Below are 16182 nucleotides of genomic sequence, written 5' to 3'. Positions count from 1 at the left end.
TTAGACGTCAATGTGATGCGCAGTCCTAGGATGCATCAGGTGAGGTATTTCCAGTAGAGACAGGGAAATGTTGGTACCATTATACAAGGCACTGGTGAGACCTCACTTGGAATACTGTGTGCAGTTCTGGGCTCCCAGGTTTAAGAAAGGTGAACTCAAACTGGAACAGGATCCGAGGAAAAGAAAACCTACCTTACTAGAGGAGACTCAAAGAGCTTGGCTGGTTTAGCCTAACCAAACGATGGCTATGGGGAGATATGATGGCTCTCTATAAATACATCAGAGGCATAAACACCAGAGAGGGAGAGAAGTTATTTAAGTTAAGGGCCAATATGGGCACAAGAACAAATAGAGAGAACGTGGAAATGGCCATTAACAATTTTAGGCTTGAAATTAGATGAAAGTTTCTAACCATCATAGGAGTGAGGTTCTGGAACAGCCTCCCAAGGGGAGCAGTGGGGACAAAAAACCTAGCTTGTTTTAAGACTGATAAGTTTATGAAGGGGATGGCATGATGACATGGGATGCATGCCATTTTAGGCAGTCTGCAACTGCTAGTAGCAAATATCCCCAACGGCCAGAGATGGGACATTAGATGTGGAGGGCTCTAAGTTACTACAGAAAATTCTTTCACAGGTGTCTAGATGGTGGGCCTTGTTGAAGTGCTCAGGATCTAACTGATCGCCATATTTGGGGTTGCGAAGGAATTTCCCCCCAGGTCAGATTGGGTCCCTACCCTGGGGGGTTTTCACCTTCCTCTGCAGCATGGGGCAGGGTCACTCGCTGGTTTGAACTAGAGTGTATTCTCTGTAACTTGCAGTTTTTAAATCAAGATTTGAGGATGTCAGTAACTCAGCCAGAGGTTATGGATCAATTACAGTAGTGGGTGGGTGAGGTTCTGTGGCCTGCGATGCTCAGGTCAGGCTAGATGATCACGATAACCTTCAGGTCTGAGTCTATAGTCAGCAATTGTTTCATGTCCCATGTAGGGACCTAATAGGCTCCAGCTTGCTCTTCATAGCTGCATTGGCTCAGCAGGGTTATGAGGAATAAAAAGTTAGCAGCGGTGGGTCTGGATTTTGCCAGGGAGCAGGTCTTAGAAATCAGAGGAAGAGATTTTTACACAGTCACTTTCCGAGAGAACCAGCCTTTGTGTTGACCTGAAAATGAGACTGCTCAGCCGGCAGATCCAGCAAATGGAATGAATGGAGGTGAGGTCTGGCGGTGGGTGGGGCTGAGGCTGTCCAAAGGGAGCAGTGATTGGCTGCATGGGGGCACACCGCTTCCTTTAGGGTGTTTTCAGGCTGTGGATGCTGAACTGCAAGGGGGTTGTGAGAGGCTTTAGCTTTTGTATAAGGGAGTGAGGCTTTTAGTTTGAAAATACAGGACAAGCTCATTAGGAGCAGCTGAGTGCCTGAAACACACATTGCTAGGGGCAGGCAGCAAAAATGAGGAGGCTAAAGTAGCTGGATATTTTGAATGATTCATTATAGAGTAGTTTTCTGGATATTTTCTTTCTAATATTTGTATTCTCCATAGCAGATGCAATGCTGACTTTTTTTTTAATAAGTTCAATATTTTGTATCCTCTAGGCCTGAAATAAAAATAGCAGCTAGAAAATTGTAGCAAATTTCTGCTTTCAGCATTAAGTCGGAGTGTGGTCGCTATAGACATGTTCTCTGCTCCAGCATCAGTCACAGGGGTAGTCGCCAGCCCAGTCCATTGTTGGTTGGGAAGTGTGGGTGGGAGAGATGCTATCACAGAAGACCAGCAAATGAGGAAATCAAGCACCCAATTAAAGAACAGACTTGCCTCCAGTGACCCATTTGGGGTATTCAGTAGCTTCTGGCGAGATGGGCCTGTTTGAATGAATAAAAACATTTCTGTTCATTTTTAAAGCCCCGTTAGCTCTAATTCGCTATCATTTCATTGTGACGTGAATACAGACAGTTTGCAACTGGAATGGGATCTCAACAAGACATGCTGATTCCGCCTGCAGTGGTTAATAGAAGGGGAATTAACACAATCCATGTGGCCCAGTGTCGCCTTTGATACAGATATTTTCTGTGCTCCCTTGCTGGATCTCTGATTCCCATTCTGTGTGAGTCTCTGCTTTGACACATGGCTTTGTCTCTCCCATGCCACAGGGTGACTAAAGAAGTGGATGCTGCCTCAAAAGAAGCCAAATCCTTTCTGAAGCAGCAAGAGAAGGAGAAACCACAGCCAGTGGCTCCTGCTTCCCTTCCGACAGTCTCTGGGTGAGTGCATGTGTTTTACATCCAGAGGGTGCCTGAGTTTGTGGGGAGGAGGGAGCCCCGCTTGGTGAGTAAGGCCCAACCCTGTGCTGTTAAAGCCAAAGGAAGCTTTGCATCGACTTCAGTGGGCAGGACTGAGTGCTGGAGACCTGATTCTGTGAGGCGCTGAGCATGCACAACTCCCAGGACTCAGTAGTTCTCAGGATCAGGCTCTAATTCTGTTCTTACATCATCTCGACCCAACAGGTGATGTTAAAGGTCTGAAGGGACTGTCAGATCCACTCCATGGATCTGTGACACTCGTCCTTATGAACGACTTGAAAAACTCAGGGCAGCCTAGCTAGGGCACAAAAGAGATGCTTCCACGTTCTATTGGTGTTTTTTTTTCTAGGCCTAAGCCATCTCTTTGTGTTTGAAGAGACCTATAATGAGTTTGATCGGAATGTGGGTAGAATGAAAACCACTAAATTGTTATTTCATCAGCCTAAAGCGAGTTTGAAAGGACAGTTTCTTGCTGTGAGTTAATTCTGATATTAACTGGTAGAGCTTGAGTTCTTCAGCATCTGCAGCTGGATCGTCACTCTGAAATTATCTGTCTGAATATTGTCTTGCCCGTTAGCTAAATTGGGGAAATGTAAACATAGACCATTATGAGGACTTCTAATGCTCCTTGGATGAGTCTGGTCCTTAGAGGAATGAACGTGTATATAAGCTTAGTATTGTCACTTGTGACAGAATCCTGGAGTAGCGTGCTTGTCATGTAGGGCAGTCTTCACAACAAAGTTAACTCGGGTTAAGGGTTGCCTCTAACTTGAATCCTGTCCACACACATGCACCCTTCACTGGAATGTGGGTGCTTTGAACTCGAGTTGGCTGCCTGTCAGAAGATACAGGGCTCAAGTGAGCACAACTTGTCAGCTGTTAACATAAGAAGTGTGCAGGGTGGGCACAGATTAGCAACTCCTGCACTGCCTCCCCACAATTCCCCCCGAGTGCCAAGAAAGGACAGACAAGTTCTCTCACAGTACACTTTGCAATAATGTGTAATGTGACTCAGTTTACTGCAGCGCAAAGGATCATGCCCCCAGAAGTCTTAGCACCCCACACAAATATATTGAGTGAGTAATGAGGGCACTCCTTTAAAACATTCTGCTTCTGGAGTGAATGAAGTGGGGCCAGTTGCCTATCACTAGACCCCTGCCCAGTTGAGTGAAGAGACCAGGAACAGCTTGCTGAAAACATGAGCTGAGGTTGTCGAGTTGGGTGGCAGCGTGCCAGGGAGGGGAGGCATGTCATGCATGGTCTGGCGTTGTAGAGTAACATTTAGCTGCCGACCAGCAGTTTGTGGCACAGCCTAATAACTTGACACAGACAAAAGCACTTCTGACATCCCCTTCGCTGGTGTGTATGCCCCAAAACACTTTAAGACCTACGGCATACTGTCATGATGTCAAATGCATAATATTGTGGGGCTTTGTTTAGTTCAGTGTTTGGAATGAGCTCAAGTAGAAAAAAATCAAAGGGCGCTAGACTGTTGCAAAGTCAGTCTATGCAAGTCTCTTACAGGCCCAGTGGGCACTGCTATAATATCCTAATATCATGCTGCTCTAAGCAGGCTTCCCAGTAGACTTTTACTGTACGTGAATTTCTTTGTACATGTCACTGGGGATAATCCATCCTGGTGCGTTTGCTCTGACCATCCATTGGGACTCTTTCCTTTAAGCACAAAGGTAAATGTGCTTCAGAGAATTCTGCTCCCAGTTTGGAAACCAGCCAATGTACTTTCAGGTAAGAAAATTACTAACAGGCCCAATTTGTGTCTTTAAGCCGGAATAAGGCACCTATACGTTAAAAAATGCGCTCAGTTTCCAGACACTGAGCTCAGCTAGTGTCTGGGCACTGACTCTGTGTTTCTGGAGTGAGGATCTGCAGACCGCTCTGACATGAAAGCTCTGTGTGCGAGGAAAGGAGCAGTCTGGTTGAAGATGATAACATGGCCCTTTGTCTGGTCTGTTTAGCACACTGTGAGCTCTTTGGGGCAGGGACTGTCTGCCCCTTGTGTATTACATCACCTAGCACAGTGGGGCCCTGATATTGACTAATGTCTCTAGAAGCTACTGAAATACAAATCCTCAGTAATTAAAGTTGTGCTGTTGTTGGAGCCTTCAGAGATCCAGTAACTGATCAATGATCCCAAAGAGGAGTATGTGTCGGTTGTGAAATGACCTGCTCTTTGACTGGATTGTACTTTTAGACCCCTGAAGTGTAAGATACAGTTATAATAACGAAGAGTGGATTCTCTGTAGGCTTTTCCTCCCTCATCCTGCAAGCAGTTTGTTTTGATTCTGCATGCAGCCAGCCTGCCCCATATTTATTTATTTTCCTTTATCTAAACAGCTTGAAGTAATCCAGGAAAGCAATGGTAGCAAAATCAAACATCCTGTTCTCATCTCCACCTTAGCAAGCCCTGGTAACTAACTGGTCCTGGGGAAGGGACACTTGGAGCTGAAAATGCATTTCTGGCACGCTTGACATCCACACCAGACGTGCTATAAAAAGCAATGGTTTATGGGGGGGGGGGGAAGGGGCGGAGGAAGGGAGCAGTTCTGGAGAGGAGCAAACTAAACACTGGGCTTTAATTAAAGCCAGGAATAAAAGGCAACCAACCCTGTTCCCTCAGCAGAGTTTGTTTACAAGGTCAGTCCCCGGGAGCCCTTCTCTTTGGTTCCCATAGATCCGATGCTTCCCAGCCTCTTCCTTATTGCAGTCCCGATGCATTAGAGTTGTCCCACAATGACCCCCTGGCTTCTAAACTATGATTACAGAAGATTGCATGGATGCCCCCGGTGATATTCATTAGCGATTTGCTGGCAAATCAGACTACCACTTTACACCACTTACCTGGTTGCATTACCATTGCGGTGCTAGTTTGTTAGAATTTACAGTCACCGCCACAAGCGTCAGCTAGCATTAAGAAGGCCTTCCAGCTGTCAGCATTTATTTGCCATCACTAAAATTGGGCAAGGGCTCTCAGCCATAAAATGCCATGCCAAAAAGCCGCATTGTTTTTCCTGCAGTATTTCTTACTGCTGTGCATCTGAGCTCGCACTGGGGAAGCCATTACAGTCTGTCTAGTCAATAACATGCACACTTAGCCAGTCCCTAGTAGTCCTTGGTGACACAGTAGAGCAGGGGTCGGCAACGTTCGGCACGTGGCTCGCCAGGGTAAGCACCCTAGCGGGCCGGGCCAGTTTATTTACCTGCTGACGTGGCAGGTTCGGCCGATCGCGGCCCCCACTGGCCGCGGTTCGCCGTCCCGGGCCAATGGGGGCGGCGGGAAGCGGCGCGGGCCGAGGTATGTGCTGGCCACGGCTTCCTGCCACCCCCATTGGCCCGGGACGGCGAACCGCGGCGAGTGGGAGCCACGATCGGCCGAACCTGCTGCGTCAGCAGGTAAATAAACTGGCCCGGCCCGCTAGGGTGCTTACCCTGGCGAGCCGCGTGCTGAACGTTGCCGACCCCTGCAGTAGAGCCTTTGTGGTCTATAGCATGAGTACTCCACGCTCTTAAAAAAGCCCTTCAGTATGCAAGGTAATGAGGACATAAAATGAAGCTGGAGGAACCTCCACACAGGCTGCTGGAATCACATAGCATGTGAATAGCATTGACTTCAAACCAAGGGAGTTCAGCGAAAGACTGAGAAAGATCATTCCCTAATATCTGTGCCCCGATGCTTTCTTGTATCTTCCTTCCCCCCTCCATATAGGCAGCCATCCATGCTGCTTGATCTGCGCCCCTTGGTTAAGGAGCAAAGTTGCTTCCACTCTGAATTTCCTCACTCTAGTAAGTTTGATTTTGCTTTAATCAGTGTATTTGATTTGAAAAGGGGCTGGGGGGAGATGTTTGTACTTGGGCTGAACTTAAGCCAGGAAGGGGCAAGGGATTTTCCACCAGCTTTGTTCTCATGTTTGTTTATTACCAAAGCTGTTTGTCATTAAAGAAGGGCTTGTTCTCTCAACCCAGCTGTGCCCTCCCTGTTTAATTACAGTGCTGGGTTTGTGACCTCCCAGGCCTTTTTGCTTTACGGGCTGACAGGAACACAGGGTAAAATCCACCTTTGAAGCAGGCTGGTGCCACTCCATTGACTTCAATGGCAGGGGTGCACGTTAGCACCAAGAGCTGGATTTGGCTCGCGGGGTTGTGACCTCGTTGCAGGATCAGGCTGAAAGAGATGTTGAAACTATGTGACTCCTCCTAGCCAAGCACGAGGATCTTCAATAAGAGCAAAGGCCAGAGAAATACCTGCCCAGTAAGTCCCTCGGGGGGAGGGATAGCTCAGTGGTTTGAGCATGGGCCTGCTAAACCCAGGGTTGTGAGTTCAATCCTTGAGGGGGCCACTTAGGGGTCTGGGGCAAAATCAGTACTTGGTCCTGCTAGTGAAGGCAGGGGGCTGGACTTGATGACCTTTCAAGGTCCCTTCCAGTTCTAAGAGATGGGATATCTCTATTAATTTATTTATTTTATTTATTTATTTCTTTTCCAGTCAAACGCTTTTCTCCCACAACGTTTGATCTCCCTGTTTGCTTCAGCCAGTTCTTCATTGGCCTGAGGAGAGTCTGCCCTTTGCTTTTAGAAACATGGAGAGGGAAAACCACTGCACAGGTGATTGCCATCCGAGCAGTCCTGCGATGGGCAATGCTGACTCCCCTGCCTGCCACTGGGCCATGTGGCCGCATCCCAACAGAAGTGCTGCCAGGCCTTGTTTCCTCCTCAGCCTTAAAGGTAGTGGGAGGAGCAGCTGTGGGACTCTTTCTGGGAGGATGTGAGTGGGCTGCATCCCAACCCCCATAAACCTCAGCTAAACTTGCTCCCCAAGCGGGGCTGTTCCTAGGGTTTCTTTCCAGGGCTCCTCTGCCTAGAGATGCGCACCAGCCTCCTTTAGATCCTGGTTGGAGTTAATTGGACCCAACCCTCCTCATAGCTCAGAAGTAATTCCTCTGGGTCTTAATGGAGCATTTTAGCACCTGAGCCTGCAGTTCCTCAACAAAAGAGTCCTGTGTTCCCAGGATCTTGGTCTCTGCCAGTCTGCTACGGAGGATGTGCAGCAGTTTGAGTGCTGGAGGGATGACAGGGTTGTCCATTTTCAGAGTGGACGTTGGTTAAGGAGGCCAGTGCTACTACACCATTAAAACTGGAGCAGCAAAAGAATGCTATGCCTCATGGCTACCACATGCTATGGTTTGCCTGGAACACTTTGCTGATATCACAGCAGCTTGATCTGCCTCCTTTCTTCTGAACACCTGATTCCTGTGTGCTTGGGGTTGATGCTGAGCTGTCAGTCATTTAGGTGTGATAGAGCTCGCCAGTGAGGAGTGAAAAAGAAGGTCTGCCTGTAACCATCACAGTAGCACAGAGGACGAAGAGCTCAGCTTGCTTGGACTTGATTTTCTTTTTAATAGTGCACTGTGTAATTGCACAGCTGAGTCCTCATTAACAATTTCAAGAACCTTGCCTGTGCTTCTCCCCGGTGCCCTGGTTGTGCTCTAGGGGGCAGTATACTCCCAGCTAGGATGAGAAATCCTGGCTCCTTGCACTGGTGCCAACTGTCTGGAGGCGAATAGTACATGACATATATATTTTTCTTCTCATAATGAGGTGAGGCTGCCAGGGTGCGACTTGTGCCCCACAGCTAGTTTTACATATTTCTTATTAATTCCACTTGGGTCTGGAAGATTAACTATTTTCAATGTGGCATTGGCTTTTCCAATGGAGCGAGCTCTATACAGGTCTCTGGTCTGTTTTTATTATTGTCATAGTTATTTCTTTGCATCTCCCTGGGCACTTTCTAATTATTCCTTGTTAGCTTCTGCTGACTATTGATTTCTTGACTGACTCCTCTTTGATCCACCAGGGCTATTGTTTTTTAATGTTACACTTTTGTTTGTTTATTACATTGAGATTAATTGCCATGGAAGGAGCAGCATTTAAAGGCTGGGGAAGAACGGGTGTCATCAGCTTGACTAAACAAGGGTGCAGCTGCCTTATTATCTTGTTTAGGGCATTCCAAGCAGCATGACCCCTTGAGCATCCCCCTGTTGAAGTCACCGGGAGCTGAGTCTGCTAGCACTGCACAGGACTGGGCGCTAGCTGAGACTACTAACTGGGCCGGGTTATTGTTCAGGATCTCCTCCCTCCCCCACCCCCCAGTTCCCACTACGGGGTTGCCATTAAGCATTTTCTCAGGACTGCGGGAAAACTGGGGGAGGGGAGCCGCTGAGTTTGGAGAGCTCTCTTGCTTCCCCTCCTTTGTGTTTGGTACATTGGGCTCAAAGCAAAGAATGCAGCCAACATCTTCCTCCAAGAGGGAGATCACAGATCCTCAGTCTCCTCTCTCTTGCCCATGTGCGGAATGGGTAAAACTCCACCCACTTGGATGGAGTGATGCCTGAGTCACAGCAGGGTGAGATGAGAATCCGGCCCCCTGGCGCCCTGCCCCACTGCCGCTTTCACAAGTGTGTGGTGGGGGTTAACTTTGGCTTAGCAAAGCCCAGGCTGCTCCATGCCTCATTGTATTTCTTTGCCTTGATTGGCCTGAGGAGGTTCCCCAGACCAGGCTAACTGGGATCAGCTGTTTCTTTTCCTAGTCTTGTCTGAGCTCAGCAGAATGGAATCTCAGCTATTTGAGGACTTAAACTCTCTAAAGCATCTGTCTTATAAAATACAAACAACCCCCTCCAAACTGGGTCCTTTGATAGCTCTCTGATGAAAGTTGGGGGGCAGTTTTCCCTCCAGGCAGCAGGGGTTCCGAGAAGCCTGCTCTCCTCTACTTCCATCTCCTGTGTCGCGTGCATTTCTCTCTCTCTGAGAACTGTGGTGGAAACCAGCTGCTAATGGAGCTGGCTGTATTTTTATTCTGGACCATTTGCAAACATGCAGAGGGAGCCCCCTGTATCTTCTTGTGCTGGGCATTGTCGTATTGGAATGGGAAGTGAGGGAAAGCATTGCCTAATGGTTAAAGCATGGCACTGGCAGTTGGGTGCTAATAGTTTCTGTTTCAAACTGACATGGCTTAGGGTGTCTCCACCAAGGTGGTGATGCAGTCTGTTCTGCTTTTGTAGTGCCTCTTTCCTTATGGACATGGTGCATATTTCCTTCACAGGAAGACAATGTTATACATTCTGCTTTCCTCCAATTAACGTCTGGGAGCCTTTTGGATAACAGGAAGCCACATCAATCCTGTCCTCCCTCTCGGAATATAAACTGGGTTAAGAGAGGGAGAAGCTGCGCCGTAGTGTGATAAAGGGACATCTTTGACTGCAGCATATCTAGCACTCCACCAAATGGCCTTTGCCTTGAATTCCTTCTCTTCCCTGTTGGAATGTAAATAGCCTGGCATAGAGAGCACTGGCTAGGTGACATTGTCAAGTCTGCTTGTTCTCTGCACGTTTGATTTGCATCCAAGGTTTTACTCTCTCCTGCTGGCTACAGGTTTAGAAAATGGAACTGATCAGGTTGGCTCGGGTGGCATTTTGAATGAAGTTGGCTTCTTGGGTTGAGTTGTGAAACTTGTTGGCTACAAGTGCTGGCTTCTCCCTTCCCATCTGAGTGAGCACTTTCAAACCCTTCCTAACACTTTGGGATCTCAGCCCATCAGGTCTGTTGCCGAGCATCTGGAACTGCTGACGCTCTGCTCGTTAAAGCAGATTTACTGCTGGGGATAGTTGCCATATTAACAGCCCCTCTGTTGAGCTAGGTAACAAGTACAGCTTGGGCGCAAGCTTCCCTCTGCCAGCATGCCTCAGTCCTGATCTGGAGGGGCCTGCTGCTAGAACTCAGTGGGGAATTAATTTTCCCGGAGTACCTCTGCTGAAGAGCCTGTTCAGTTGGTGATGTGCACAGCATGGACTCCCCAGCAAGCTTCACGTAAGCTTCCAAGCAGCTGTTTGATGCTACCAACCTTTATTGACTGCTGGCCTGCGGTAGATTGAAATATATGAAATGGCCAAGGGGACTAGGCCCTGGTTCAGTTTAATAATGTGAATGGTTTCCCTTTTCCCAAAAGCTACAGGAAGGCTGACGGGAGACCCCAGACCTGCAGTGAGTGTAAAAAGGCAAAGTAAATGTGTCCCTCTATTCCTATAGCCAAGGGGGCTCCCAAATGGGAAGCTCTCTCTGATTGGAGGGGAGCTTTTCCACCATGCCATGCTGCTGGGGGTGTGGTGTGCAGCATGCCATGATGCTTGTGTTCCGATGGGTGATCAGCTGTAATACTTTGGAAGCTATTTGGAGTACGTTTGGCAGCGATGTAGGGGTTAAAAAGGAAAAAGAAAAGGCTGCTGTAGATTTCATCTCATGGCTTTCCTAATGCAAAGCCAGTGGGAATTCTGCCAACAGCCTTAATTTCCCCCCTCCTGGCTAGAGGCAGGCTGACCTTTCCGGCACTTAAGGAACTCTGTCCCTGCCTCTGCTGCTAACTTGGAGAAGCTTTGCAAGGGAGCAGAGGTGTGAGCTCATGAAAGAGGAGGGTATTAAACTGGCTTGGGAGAGGGGCGAAAGGGGTGCTTTCTAAACCGATCCTACTGTTTGATTGCATGACCATCTTTACACCATGCAACCGTCTCGGTGCAGCGGGTGGAACAGCTGTTCAAGGCGATCTGATAGAGCAGCTGGTGCATGGGGAGCTCTGTATGGATCGTGTGGTTTGGGGACTGGATTGGGCCTTGGGAGATCTGTGTCAGTTCTCAGCTCTGCCACAGAGTGCCTGGGTAACCGTGGACAGGTCACTTAATCCCTATGTCTCAGTTCCCCATCTGTACAATGCTATACGCCTGCCTGACTACAGTAGATTCTGCTTAATAGTAGCCCGGATATTAGCAGCGTTTTGCCGGGCACCAATCCCGGCCCATTGACTTTAATGTTAATGGGATTCGGATATTGGCACTTGCATGTTGCTTATTAGCAACATTTTTTGGAAGAAAGGCCTCACCTGCAGGCAGGTTTGCAAGGTTGCAACCAGGGAAGGGAGCACTGGGACATGTGGAGCATCCCCTGCAGGCCGGTTTGCAGGGCTGCAGCCAGGGCAGATGGGCTGGGATGTGCCTTCCCTTGCTGCAGCCATGCAAACCTGGCTGCAGCCAGTGCTCAGCCCCTGCCAATGCTGCCATCTGGGGCTGCAGCCCCAGAAACCTGCCTGCACACAGGCTCCATACAGGAGGTAAGGGCAGGGAAGGCTGTGGGCAGGGCAGTAGTGGCGAGAGGGGCTGCACCTGGGGAAGGCATGTCATCGTGCTTCATCCCCGGCTGCTGCTGCCTTACAGGCCTGACTTCCGCTTAATAGCAACTTTCTGCTGGCAACTGAGAGGTTGCTTATAGGCAGAACCTACAGTATATACCATCCTGCCATCCTCTGTCTGCCCTGTTTATTTGAAGTGCAAGCCTTTCAGGGCAGTGACTGCTTCTCAGTATGTACCGCACCTAGCACTCTGGGGGCCTGCTCTCTGTTAGGGCCTCTAGTTGCTGCTGTAATACAAATCATGGTGTCTCGGTTTCCATCTCTGCTTGATGCACTAGACTGGGCTTCAGATTCCCCCACTGCCTCTTGTCAATGGATCATACAATCTAGGCCCTTTTGCTTTTTTGAGTTGCAGTTGCTTTAAGACAGCACCGTGATGGTATTTTTCCCTTCTCCCTCCCCACTGTTTGGACTGACCCTATGGAAAGCTGGAACGGATCCCTGTTCCTTTCCCTCCCTGACACGTGCATGGTGCTTTATTGGAAGGCCTGGCCATGAGTGCCTGGCTATTGCATTGTGGGAAATTTTCCACACACACACACGCTCGCTTTCTCTCACTTTCCCTAGTCGAAAGAGCGCTGGAGCCTTTGTGCTGGAAACCAAGCCACTTCTAGAGAATTACATGGACTCTGCAAATAGATTTGTAAAAAATACGTCAGGCATTTTGGGCCTTCTCTAAAGACCAAGCCAAGTCGCCCAGCGCTGCTTTCTGTTTCCTCTCTTTCCTGTTACATGGCTGTTGCATTTGAGCACTCTGGAGAATTCTTTAAAGGGGAAGTTACACATGGCCAGCACTGTGCGATCAGGATGTGTGGTGGTTCTCTATAGGTCCAGGCTGGATTGTAGGGCAGGGAATAGGATCTCTTTCTGCTCCTGGAGGAATGGGTAGTTTATCTGCCTGGCTGTCTTCCTAAACCTCCAGTGGGGTAGCAGAATATTAGCATGAGCTTCTTGGTCTTAGGCAGCAAATGATGCTGTGGGGCAGTCTGTCCTCATCCTTCTTTTTCAATGCAAACAGATCTCTCTATAGCCGCTCCTGTAAAAAGTGTCCGCTCCCCAAGTACTGGGCAAGCTCTGGGTTGGGACAGCGCTGCTGTTTTAAGGAGTGTTCTGCCTTCTTAATGGAACGGCATGGTTGTTTTCAAACGTAGGCTTGTATCCCAGGTTAACTGGGAGTTCCTGAAATCACCTGTGATACCTTGCTGCTCTGTACGCTTTATTGATCGCGTCTGCATCGCATGGGTATCCACACAGCACTGACTTAGCTCCCTTGAAATCTCATCCTAACAGGTATGGGGTTCAGTGTAAAGCTTGGGATGGATTCTCTTCTTTGATTGTTCCAAAACACTGAGGAAGTTTGGGGGGAAGGGACCCAGGATGTTGCACAAAGATGCTATTGCTCCTCTTGGCCCAGATGGTTACCCAGCATTTGGGGCCACGTGGGTGCTCCACTAGGAGGAGAAATTGACTGTTGTCTCTGATGCAGTCCTGTTTATTTACAAAGAATGTACACAAAGTCCTAATTCTCTGAACACAGTAGGATCAAGCAACAGGAAACAGTTTCTTTGTTCACAACTCCAATCCTGCCTTTCCAGCTCTGCCCCAAAAACTTTCTCTCAGCTTTCTCTCTGGGCCTCAGTACCAGAGCTTTGCTTGCTCTCTCCTGTTTTCAGGCTGCTTTCTCTTGTCTTTTCTGTTGCTCTCTCCATCTGCTCTTGGTTTCTTTTTCATCCACACAGACAGCTGCAATAAAATCAATCCCCAGACCCTATGTTTTCATTCAGTCTAGTCTTTGTGCAGTGGCTTCCATTGTTTTAGCTCTCATTAAACAAAGGGACATTTAATTGTTCCCACATTTAAGGTGAGTGGAAACCAGATAACATATCCATCAGTTTCAGTGTCCTTTGTGACTGCACGCAGATGAGACATGCTCGCCAGGAGCCACCCAACCTCCAGCATAACAATCCTAAATTATTTGGCTAGATCCCAGACTCTTCTTCCACCCACTTCTGTTCACGGACTACTCCTGCCTGGGATGGGAACGTGCACAGTTTCCAATATCCTAGTAGCGTAGTGACCTGTGGGTTATTCTAGGCCACTGCATGTTCCCGCAAGCAATGCCATGGTGGAGAGCACCCTCCAAATGCCTATAAACAAACTGAATGTCCTGCTTGGGCATGAGATTCTATCTGAACTGTTCCATAAGGAGCCAACAAGATGATGCTGACTGGATTGTGAACCTAAATCCAAATTGTGCTCTGGCCCCTGGTTAGAGGGTGGCATAGAGTGAGGGGCCTTGGGTTTAAAAACTCAAGCAGAAATGTGTTTATTCCTTGTGCATGTGCCACTCTTGTTCTAGGGGTTTCACTCTCTTAGATTTCTAACAGCCAGGAGAGTGGGATGGTGAGAGATCAGCCACTGCAAATATTCAGTCTCCTGATTTGCTGTCTCAAGAGTCAGCTAATGGAAAGAGCTTGAGACGAGACCACAGCTGCCCCAGAAACTCTGAAGCGACTCTCAGTAGGATTCAGTGCTTGTAAAAACCGTTTGCTGTGTGATTTCCCCCCCATGCAACAGCCACAGGCTGTCGTTGCAGGGCAGCAACGATTGCCAGCTAAGGTCTCTGCTTGTTTTATGTGGCCTGTGTTGTGTGTAATTTTACTACAGGGGAGAGCCATTAACTGTAGCCGTGGCAATGTAAGCCAGATTGATGGCTTTACAGTGAATGCTTCTCAGGCCAGTGTGGAAAGCTTATTCTTTTAGGGTGCCCATATATTTAGAGTTTATGGGGTCGCGTCATATTTCACAGCCAAGTACCATGTAGGAAAAAACATCTCAGTGCACTGTTCTGTAGTCAAAGTAGGACCGGATGGTGGGCAGCTGGGCAGAGTGCTAAGCAGAGCCTGGCCTCGAGTGTCCTCTGGATCCCTGGGAGCTCTGCAGCCCTGCTGGCCAGAGGTTGCCAGCAAGCTCAGGCTTAGGCCCTATCTGTGCTTGGAAGGGGACCTGAAGCAGCTCGGACGCTCTCTAGCCAGCTGGTCTGAATGGTCCCAAGCCACGTTAAACGTGTTTGAAGTGAGGTCACTGCCTGAGTGACTTGACTGTAGTTTTGGCATGTCCCCTCTGGTTAGCTATACTGGGTTTTAAACGTCTCAGTCTGAAGTTGTTTTAAATGATCAGTAATGCTGCCTCGGGACATGCAGGCCCTTCCCAAACACACACATGGCCTCGGAGCTGCCATTCGATTTCTGGAGAAGCGGCCAAAAAATTATCTTTTTAAATGGGGAGCTGTGCCTGCCGTCTCCGCCAGGAGCAGAGTCTTGTGAGGAAAAGCTCTAAGCACCAGCCCATGGCATTATCTTGGGGGTAGAGCCGGGGATGCCTGCACAGACTTGTGATGTCTGCAGCGATACGATGTTTGACCTGCTGGTTCAGAGAACCCACCACTGGTTCTTGTTATGTCTTTTGTCAAAAACTGGATCTAAGAGAAAGAAATGGAGGAGGGGATACTTGAGCTTTGTTCTGGTGGGTTTTATTCACATGTCACACGTTTGTATTTATACCAGTGTCATCATAATGGCCTGTTGCTTTGTTTCTCCCTGTTTAACTTTCTCTCCAAATCACTATCTCTGTGTTTGAGGATAAACCGTGGCTGATCTTCTGTGACACTTCTCGTCTTGAGCATGGAGGGGTGAACTCTGGAGTGATTCATCTAGTCCCCCCTCCTACATGAAGGGCAGTGTCATAGCAAGCTGTCATGCTGTTGTGCGAGTAGATCTCTCATACGCACCTTAAGTGCAGATCTGTCGCTCACACCCACATACAGTGTTATGTGACAAGTCTAGAAACACAGAGTGTGCAGGAATAAAGGGTTCTGAACATGAAGTGTTGGTAAAACACAAAGCGGGGGAGAGGGATGCAATCAGTCCAGAGTAGCATAATGCTTCATGAGCATTGGGGCATCAGGCTGATGGTTGTGCAGTGCACCCAAGATCCATGGGAGATCTGGTGTTCCACAATAGGTAACCAACCATTTAAAAAAGTAATAAGTTCATAGATTCGAAAGCCAGAAGGACCATTGTGATCATCTAGTCTGACCTCCTGTATAACAAAAGCCAGAGAACTGCCCCAAAATAATGCCTAAAGGAGATCTTTTTAAAGCACATCCTATCTTGATTTAAAAATTGCCAGTGATGGAAAATCCACTACAACCTTTGGTACCTTGTTCCAATGGTTAATCTCTCTCTCTCTCAAAAATTTATCCCCTATTTCCCAGTCTGAATTTGTCTAGCTTCAACCTCTAGCCATTGGATTGTGTTCTATCTTTCCCTGCTAGACTGAAGAGCCCATTGTTAAATAGTTGTTCCCCATGTAGGTATTTATAGACTGTAATCAAGTTACCCCTTACCCTTCTCTTTGTTAAAATAGATTAAGTTCCTTGATTCTACCACTATAGGGCCGAATTTCTAATCCTTTAATCATTCTCATGGCTCTTCTCTGATCCCTCTCCAATTTTTCAACATCCTTCTTGAATTTTGGACACCAGAACTGGACACAGTATTCCAACGACTGTCACACCAGTGCCAAATACAGAGGTAAACTAACTTCTCTACTCCTACTTGAGATTCCTCTGTT

The 16182-nt window shown here is 48.1% G+C and overlaps 1 protein-coding gene across 2 annotated transcripts in view; it reads left to right on the top strand.

The window, feature by feature from the left end:
* The window catches only part of CFDP1 (craniofacial development protein 1), a 131924-nt gene that overhangs the window by 43988 nt on the left and 71754 nt on the right, over positions 1 to 16182 (top strand). For both annotated transcript variants that reach the window (XM_065422946.1, XM_065422947.1), the window contains exon 5: positions 2148 to 2258. In XM_065422946.1, the coding sequence (XP_065279018.1) occupies positions 2148 to 2258 (111 nt within the window). The remainder of the gene's footprint in view (positions 1 to 2147; positions 2259 to 16182) is intronic.

The sequence above is a fragment of the Emys orbicularis genome (genome assembly GCF_028017835.1).
Source record: "Emys orbicularis isolate rEmyOrb1 chromosome 14 unlocalized genomic scaffold, rEmyOrb1.hap1 SUPER_14_unloc_1, whole genome shotgun sequence".
Lineage (NCBI taxonomy): Eukaryota > Metazoa > Chordata > Testudines > Emydidae > Emys > Emys orbicularis.
The sequence above is the reverse complement of the archived record's forward strand: the minus strand, read 5'-3'. Positions and strand labels throughout refer to the sequence as shown.